Source organism: Engraulis encrasicolus, chromosome 17 (assembly GCF_034702125.1).
Source record: "Engraulis encrasicolus isolate BLACKSEA-1 chromosome 17, IST_EnEncr_1.0, whole genome shotgun sequence".
In the NCBI taxonomy this organism is placed as follows: Eukaryota; Metazoa; Chordata; class Actinopteri; order Clupeiformes; family Engraulidae; genus Engraulis; species Engraulis encrasicolus.
This window is the reverse complement of record NC_085873.1, coordinates 35,043,125-35,053,124: the sequence shown is the minus strand read 5'-3', so window position 1 is coordinate 35,053,124 and position 10,000 is coordinate 35,043,125. Positions and strand designations below refer to the sequence as shown.

The 10,000-nt window shown below is 43.8% G+C and overlaps 1 protein-coding gene across 1 annotated transcript in view; it reads right to left on the bottom strand.

Annotated features, from left to right (window-relative positions):
• The window catches only part of ndst2b (N-deacetylase/N-sulfotransferase (heparan glucosaminyl) 2b), a 64,090-nt gene that overhangs the window by 23,211 nt on the left and 30,879 nt on the right, over positions 1–10,000 (bottom strand). Inside the window, exon 6 of the mRNA XM_063220699.1 lies at positions 2,790–2,975. Coding sequence (XP_063076769.1) covers positions 2,790–2,975 — 186 coding nt within the window. The remainder of the gene's footprint in view (positions 1–2,789; positions 2,976–10,000) is intronic.

The window sequence follows — 10,000 nt, the reverse complement described above, 5'->3', positions numbered from 1 at the left end:
CTTTCCCAAGTTTCCTTAGATATCTGACCAAAACACGTATTCTGCATTTACTAAGCATCTATTCTGTGAATGCATTTATGAAAGCAATCTGCAAAAGGGGGGAAATAAACAATCACTTTCTCCTCAGGTTTCCTAAGATAGCTGCCCTAAGCAGAACAATTGTCCTCTCAGTGCATTCATGAAAGCATTGGCCTATTGAATTAGTTTTTTTTTTTTTTAAATAAATAATAATGTAGCAAAATGATGGATAGGGTGTTCAACAGCAAGAGGCTCTATTTGGATTTACATTCAATTGGTGTAAAGATCTGACAGCACAGCAAGTGAAATGCCACAAAGCAAGGGAACACAGCATGTGTGTGCTTTCTTAACAACACAATTGTGGTCAAAAAACAAATACAAAGGCGTTGTTAAAACCTCTCTATATATACGATAAGTCTTTCCTTTCATATAATGGGCACCATGTTTGGCTGGACAATATGACCCCATTAAATGCAATATGCCCAAGTTTATACTTTATTTATTGTGTATGGCAGTGATTCTCAAACTGTGGGTCGGGGCCCACTGGTGGGCATGGAAGGTATTACAACTGGGCCTTGAAATCAGTTTCTAAAAATCATTTGTGAAAATTTCAAGTGGGTTCCAAGTTGGAATAAGTTGGGAACCCCTTGTGTATGGTATATGCATGCAGGGTGCAGCAATTCTTCAAGAAACAAAACTCTTCAAATGTGCAAGCGACCTGAAGCCAGATAAATGTAAAGATTACTATGCAGGAGCTGCTACTCTTTCTCATCATCTTTTTTTTTTAAACATTTTTTTGGGGTTTTTTTCGACTTTATTTGACAGGACAGTGTGAGAGGTGGACAGGAAGCGAATGGGGAGAGAGATGGGGAGGAGTCAGTCGGCAAAGGACCCGGGCCAGGAATCGAACCCGGGTCAGCCGCATGGTAGACGAGTGCCCTACCGGCTGGCCATTTACACTCACTCATCTTATCTGCAGGGACAGTGACATTGTTTCACAGCATGACCATGGATGCATCCCAATATGTGACCTTGCCTCCTCCACTTGCCTCCTCCACTTGCTTCTCGTCATGATGACATCACTGACAACAGCATTATATTTCAATATCTTGCAAAAGCTCAATTGTAAAGTCTTTTTCTCATTTGCAATTGGGATGGTGAATGAAAAACAGTCCCTCAAAAGTTGTTGTGGCGAGGCTGACAGCTGGGAAACTTAATCGTTTTCTCCACGGAGGAGGGGCCAGGAGGAGGGACGAGGAGACAAGCACAAGTGGAGGAGGCAAGGACACATATTGGGATGCACCCCATGCCATCCCGCCAGCCATTTGTGAATCCCAGCTGTTTTTGCATGCTTTAATAGCTGTGTAGTGTTTATTGTTTATTTGGCTGGACCAGTTAATAGCCTAGGAAGGCTAATTCCCATCTGCGCTCCCCGGAGTGTGAGACCAGGTGAACGTCCGCTACCAAATATGCATCGCATTGATGTGCTATAGTATAGGGTTTCCCAAACTGGGGTGCGTGCACCCCTGGGGGTGCGCGGCCTGCCACAAGGGGGTGCGCGAGCTGAATTGAGCAATGGCGGATATGTGTGTTTTATACAGCATTAATGAAAATTAAGCCGTTTTTAATTGTATGGTGTATTGTATGCTTGAGGAAACATCAAGTCTTTTGGAAATGAGGAGTCCCTAAATAACTCTGCACAATGTGTAATGATTTGTGCAGTGAAGGTATGTTGGAGTGGCCATAAGTACAGCAAAACATTTGGGTAGGGGGTGCGCGAACCACATTGAAATGTACAAGGGGGTGCGCAAGGAGAAAAGTTTGGGAACCACTGTATTGGCCACTACACAACCTACACCAACCGCCCACGCACACACACACACACACACACACACACACACACACACACACACACACACACACACACACACACACACACACACACACACACACACACACACACACACACACTATACCATAGAAGACCTCTGGCTGACACACACACAGGTATCGCCCAAGTGAAATGTTTGGCTACTACCTTACCTTGGATGTACACACACGCACAAGGAATTCGAAATGTTTTCGGTCGCATTGGTCTGTCTGTTTGTTTGTCTGTCTGTCAGTAGGATAACTCAAAAGGTCATGAACAGATTTTGATGAAACTTTGTGGAATTGTTGGAAATGTCAAAAGGAACATGTGATACAGGTTTGGTGGTGATCCGGATCACTTTCCAGATCCAGGAAGATTCTTCACGATAGGGCACATTTTCACATTCCAGTTTATGACTCCACAACAAAAATAAGGCAGAAAGACTAAAAATAGGGTGTAACATGGTCAAATGTTCTATCAAACAGACTCCTTGGTGGAGGTCTGCACTCTCTGAGTGCATTTCTAGTTTTATTTGAATCCGCTATTTATATATACACATATACACACTCACACGCATGCACACACACAGACACAGACACACACACAGACACAGACACAGACACAGACACAGACACAGACACACACACACACACACACACACACACACACACACACACACACACACACACACACACACACACATGCACATACAGTACACACACAAACAAACACACACACACACACACACACACACACACACACACACACACACACACCACACACACACACACACACACACACACACACACACACACACACACACACACACACACACACACACACACACACACAAAAACACACACACACACACAAAAACACACACACGCACACACTCACATACCTTTATGCCGTTATGAATAAATCCTCGTCGGAAGCGGGCTGGTCTCAGGTGCGGGTACTCCTCGGTGCTCGTCACCTTGATGCCCCAGACAGACTTCCAGGCCTCGTACAGCTGGGTGTGGACCGGGTACACGCCCGAGTGGTGCGGTGCTACCGCATAGCCCATGTCTGTAGGGATGCCATGCTCCTGGAGGAAAACACAACACAGGCATATCAAGGGCAGTGACGTGTAAATATACATTACATACATACATACATTACATAGCATTTCAATTGACTGACACTTTTTTTTAATCCAAAGCAACTTACAGATATTACAGGTTATTGGTTACAGTCCCTGGAGCAATGTGGGGTTAGGTGCCTTGCTCAACGGCACTTCAGCCATGGACTACGGTAGGGAGAGGTAAGGGTGGGATTCAAACCTGCAACCCTGTGATCTACAGTCCAACTCCCTGATCATTACACCACAGCTGCCCACAAATTTATAAAAAAAGTGAATCTCTGCCATGCTCTGAATACTTGTACTTGAATCAATTAAATCAATTTTTTTTTTACTTTGCAGAAGGACAACTGCCTGTGCAGTTGGATTGTGAAATTGCTCTGTATTCTGTGACCACACGACTTTGTCATTTGACATGTAACTTCATCTAACTAGGTCTTGTAGAGCTGGCTGTGCACCGGTCACATGCCAGAGTGGTGAGGTGCCACCGCATAACGTAACCCATGTCTGTAGGGATGCCATGCTCCTGGAGGGGTTCGGGAAAACATATTATTATTACATTACATTACATTGCACTTAGCTGACGCTTTCATTTATTCAAAGCGACTTACAGTTATTGTTTTTCAGGGTATTGGTTACAGTCCCTGGAGCAATGTGGGGTTAGGTGCCTTGCTCAAGGGCACTTCAGCCATGGATGGAGATGTAGGGAGAGGTCAGGGGGGATTCGAACCTGCAACCCCTAGATTGAGAGACCAACTCTCTAACCACTAGGCCACGGCTGCCCCCGCCATAAAACAGGCATATCAAGAAGAGAGACAGGGGACATTGGCGCCAGTGTTCGGGGTTCTATTGAAAATAATGGAATCGTACATTTGCGGAGCAGTGGTCAGCACTCTGTCGGAGCCAATGTGCGGAAGCCCTAACTAGGTCTTGTATACCTGTAGCTGGCTGTGCACTGGCCACATGCCAAAGTGATGAGGTGTCACTACATAGCCTGTCTATAGGGAAGCGTGCTCATGGAGGGCAAATATAAGAGGGGTATGTCAGGGATACACTGATACAAGACTGCAAGGATACAAGGAGACAAGGACAGTTTATGGGACACACACACAGAGTGACTTCAGTAAAGCACAGAGTAAAAGTGAAAGTAGGTGTGACTTAATTAAAAGTGGGTAGGTGGATACATTAATGCATCAAGAATTTCAATAAGGCATAACGAGTTTAAATATACAATATATGTTAAATATATTCAACAGACAGTATTCATTATGGGTGTACTTTTCAAATCATTGTATATGGGCACAAAGTCCCATTACAGTACAAAGACACAACATGTTCACCCTCACGCACCGCCCGAGGCAGATGATGGGTGCATCCCAATATGTGTCCTTGCCTCCTCCACTTGTGCTTGTCTCCTCGTCCCGCCTCCTAGCCCCTCCTCCGTGGAGAAAACGATAAAGTTTCCCAGCTGTCAGCCTCACCACAACAACTTTTGAGGGACTGTTTTTCATTCACCATCCCAATTGCAAATGAGAAAAAGACTTTTCAATTGAGCCTTTGCAAGATATTGAAATATAATGTTGTTGTCAGTGATGTCATCATGACGAGAAGCAAGTGGAGGAGGCAAGTGGAGGAGGCAAGGTCACATATTGGGATGCACCCGATGTCTCCAAATGCATTACAGAGGCAGTCCAAAGGGATATAAAGTATACCGTACGAGCAGTACAGGGAAAGTTGGAATCAGAGGCGGACTTTCCATTAGGCAAACCTAGGCAATTGCCTTGGGCCCCAACCAAATCTGCCCTCCACAGGGCCCCCAACTGTCACACCAGTCGCGATGAACACACAAAAAAAATTAGACTTGGTCTTCATTTGTAACTTTTTTTTAAAAGTAACTGACGACATGAGACAAAACACTAAAATAGCACATCATTTCATGTCTATATAATGTCTTTTGAGGGCCCCTTGTTTATATGTCGCCTAGGGCTCCAAAATGGCTTGATCCGCTCATGGTTTTTAATAGTTCATGGGCACTCTGCTGCTCGAAGCGCACAGATGGGGAGGGAAGGGTATAATTTGATTGGCTTTTGAGCTGGAAATAAATCAACACCTTCCACTGCAGAATGACTGCCACCGCACCGCACCGTACCTGGTACCTGTGCAATACAATACCACGCCATCTGGCACCATTCACAGCAACAAGGGCCTCATAACGAGGTTTACACTATTAATATTCAACTTTTCAAGGTTAATGTCAATAACAGTGGATATACGCGGCTGGCTATTACAACTCATCTGAATAATAATTGAGTGTTTAAGAGAGCTATGCCCTTTCTTTGTGTGTGTTTTTTGTGTGTGTCCTGCGTTAATAATTTGGCACGCCTAATGAAGTGCCTGCTATTTTTAAAGGTGCACTGTGTAGGATCGTGGCCAGAGAAGGTGGAGTAGGCAACTATGCTGCTCATTGCGAAACTGTACTGCCTATTGCCAAATGTGATCTTTCCATGAATATTTACTAAGTATTAAACTGATATTTTCTAGTATGACCAAAGTACAGTAAGTTTTGCAACTAAAAATGGCGGACATGGAGAATATGCCCCTTGTCATGTATGAAAACTACCATTTTCCCAGGCATAAAGGATACTTAGAATTTGATGGTGTTGCTAAGTATTCATGAAAAAGGTAAGCAAACAAGGCACCGGCGGAGGCGCTGCATGCCAAAGGCAAAGCAGGAGAACACCTATAAAGAAATAAAAAATTTAACATTTGTGAATCGGCAGCATGGATTCTGGGAATAAACTACTAAACACATTACACAGTGCAGCACCTTTAACTTGACTCGAGTGGGACAAATATAGTATTTTTGTAAAATATATTTTGAAGAGGTTTTTTTGCCTTTATTAAGACAGAGATGGTGAGGAGTGGTAGAGGAAGTGGGCGAGATAACCAGGGGTAGGGTTGGGATATGACCCAGGTCACACTCGAACCAGAGAGAGTAGAGAGAGAGAGAGGTTGCATTGGCCCATTGTTTCCGGGTTCTATTATTGCAAGGGGGAGGGGGGGGGGATCCCCCTTTAGGCAGACCTAGGCAGACCTAAGGACTGTTCTATTCAATGCTAGGAGTATTATGACACGCCCCTTTAGGCAGACCGGAACCTGGTCATGTTAGGTGTCCATAGCAACCTATTACATTGGCATATTTCTAAATACTTAAAGGGACACTGTGTGAGATTTTTAGTTGTTTATTTCCAGAATTCATGCTGCCCATTCACTAATGTTACATTTTTCATGAATAGTTACCACCAGCATCAAATTCTAAGTATTCATTATGACTGGAAAAACATACATGAAAAGGGGGATCTTCTCCATGGTCCGCCATTTTGAATTTCCAAAAATAGCCATTTTTAGCAGCAAAAATGACTCTACTTGGACCATAATAGGATATACCGTATTAGCCCGAATATAAGACGATCCTGATTATAAGACGACCCCCCATTTTCAGGCTCATGTTTTGGGGAAAAAAGTTTTTTGAAGACTTAATTTTGTTTCACATTGGAAATTTTTCTCAAAATGCAATTTTTAATTTGTTGGAAAATCTGAGGCTTTTTACACAGAACAAATTTCACAAAATAATTTTCATGGAATTTCCATGATATAAGACCACAGATGGTTCATATCCTTTTCCTTTCTTTACTCACTTCACCTGTCAAGCGCCAATAGGTACCTACAGGCTACAGCCGCCTGGGCCCGCCTGTTTAAAGTGCGACGCAACATAGCCTACACTCAGAGCATTAGTCTGCGCCAGCCAGGCAACCAGTCCAGTAGAGATAGGCAATCTATTGTGCAATGCACAGATTTTGCGAAATGCTTAGTTGACAGCAATAGCTAACCAGCAGCCGTCTCGCCAAATCGCCGTTCATTTTATGCATCCAAAGTTTTCCGTCGGACTATAGAAACCGAACGTGACCAAAGGCAGATTGACTCATTGCACTTGAAACCCATGCGCTGCCTATCAGGACCACGTTGACATTAAAAGTCCGATTGATATTCATTTCGTACCAAGGGTAAAACTCCTAGTGATTTTATATGAACAAGACAATCTCTTGCCTTAACCATTATTCTGTGCTGTTGCATCGTTGCGAGGCATATCGTCAAAGGCACCGCTTGTCAAAGGCACCGCTTGTCAAAGGCGCTGCTTTCTCGGGCACACACAGATGACCATTGATTGGCTGATGACAGCATCCAAAACTTAGCCTACAGGTTGTTCGTCAAATCACCCTTCATATCTTTAGTTTCTAGTGGTGTTGTCGGCTGACCAGAGAGAACGACCAAAGCTTTCCTGATGAGACTGTAAAACCAAACACAAATAAAAGCAGTGCAACGGGCCGCAATTGTGTTTTTCCCCTTGCACTGTCGTCCGCATCGCGTTGACATTGACAGTTGATAGACGTGCGGTGCAACAGTCATAACGAAACAAGCATCTGCAAATTTGATATGGACAAAACAATCTCTTAACCCATCCATTATTGAGTTGTGTGCATTGTTGTGAAGCATAGGCTAATGGCCGCATTCAGGTTAAGTAAAAAAAAAAAAAAAATAGTTTGAACTTTTTTCTCTAGCGCGCGGAAATAAGACGACCCCCCTTTTAAGAGTACTATTTTTATACCAAAAACCACGTCTTATATTCGGGCCAATACGGTATGTGCTTATTACTCAGTAAACTTTCATGTAAATATCAAATTTGGCGATGGCCAACCCAGTTTCAATGAGCAGCATAGTTGCAGTACCTTTTTTGACCATTTCCTGCACAGTGTCCCTTTAAAGAATCTCTGCTCGAACCCTGTTCCCCTTATGAAGACACAGCACTGAGCAGGGATGGGCTGGGGGAGAAAAAGGGTGCGGGCACTTTTGGTTTATAGGCGCCCCACATTATTAACGACGTAGAACTGAATTACCGGTGGTCCCCGCACCCAAATGCTAAAAATAGCCAATATATATATTTGTTTAATTGTACATTTTTTTACATTTCTGAAAATGGGGGCCCACGAGGGTGCAGGACCCACCGGGAAATTCCCCTATGCCATATGGCCAGTACAGCCCTGGTATTAAGAACACAGAAACACTGAATTATTGGATAGTCAAACCGCTTAGACATTACTGCTGTTCAGACGGTTAAATTTCAGCTTCATGTTACTCTCTTCTCAGCTGCCTTAATCATACCAAACATCTGACCTTGGTTGGGCTATCATAGTAAAAGTTCGATCAAACAGAATATCAATTTCAACATTTTTGAATCTTGATTGCATATTTACAACATAAAATGAGGTCATTTTTCTCATCTGAACCCTTCACAAATCGTTTGCACGCACTAAGCCATCCACTGAAGACATCGCAACACATAGCACCCCATTCTTACAGCCAGACCCGCTGGCAGGGGGAGGGTGGACAGAGGGGTATGTTGTTCCAGGCCCAGGGAGATAGGGGCCCCAGAATTGGCTCCCCATTACAATGTATGTATTTGATACTACAGTAGGGGGCCCTTTCAGATGACTTTGTCCTGGGCCCAGCAAAAGCTGTCAGTGGCCCTGCTTATAGCTCTCATTGGAACACATTAGTGTTCCGCTGAAAATGTGCTCGTGGCAAATATTAAACAACAGTGGCACACACGCAGTGTTGCCAGATTGGGTAGTTAACCCCCCCAATTGGGCTACTTGGGATGGCCATCTGCTGGTAAAAACGGGAAAAATTGGCCATTTGGCATTTTTTTCTGCTGTTTTGGGCCTATAGAAATCAATGCAATTTGTTGAAATTGGGCGGAATTTAGCACATTTTGGCGTTTTATGAGAACCTTTTGGGCTGGATTTGATCAGACACATCTGGCAACACTGCACTGCACGTCTACCTGCACAGAACTCATTAGATTTCATTGGTGGGATTTTCAAGCCACGCCGGCCCTTTCCTTTTCCTTTCATCATCATGCAGATCGTGAGCGACCAACATTATCACTAATGCATTACGTCCAAGGTGACCTACGTAACAGGTCTGATGGGGGCTCATTTGTAGCAACGACGTGAAGGAGTCTTCAAGGTCATTCTGATACACGGTAGACAGCATAGCGGCGGTGTAGTGTAGTGTAGTGTAGTGTACTAGCATAATGTATTTGTAGGCTAGTGTAGTGTTTCCCAACCACTGTGCCGCGGCACACTAGTGTGCCGTGAGAGATTGTCAGGTGTGCCGTGGAAAATTCTTGTTTTTAAAAAAAAAACGGGAAAAAAAAACGAATTCATTATTATCAGTAAATAATGCCTATATGTCATAGTGTCTGCTGTTGACTGGCGTCCTAATCATGTAATAATTCCTTCACTAGGTGGCAGCAGGTAGCGAATTGCATTGTAGTAGCTGTCAAATGAAGGCAAATGCCGTGAGCTCGAGTCAATACAAAGAGAGTTATTTCATTTGGATTTAGGACTGCCGGTACTTGTACGTGGGATGCAACGGCACCGATTCCATTGTGCTTGGTATGTAAACGAAACACCCGTCACAAAACAAGAGTGCAGACTATTTTGTTGGCCTACGTAAGAAAACAGAGAACCAAGCAACATTTATGAGGGGGAACAAGGTAAACGAGAGAACCCTTAAAGCTAGCTACCACGTAGCTGATCTTAGCTAAATCCAAAAAGTCACACAGTGGCAGAGACGCTAATATTACCTGCCTGCAAAGCCATTGTAAATGAGATGCTTGGACCTGAAGCGGTTAAATAAATAGCCAAAGTCCCTCTCTCAAATAACACAATTTCCAGACATTGATGACATGTCTGCTGACATCGAAAGTTTGGTTTTGGAAAAGATCCGTATCCGTGAGAAATTTGCGTTGCAACTTGACGAGGCTGATCCTAGTGGACATGCGCAACTCCTGGCCAATGTGCGTTTTGTGGATGGAGATGCAATCGGATAAAACGTTCTATTTTGCAAGGCATTGAACAGAGATTGAT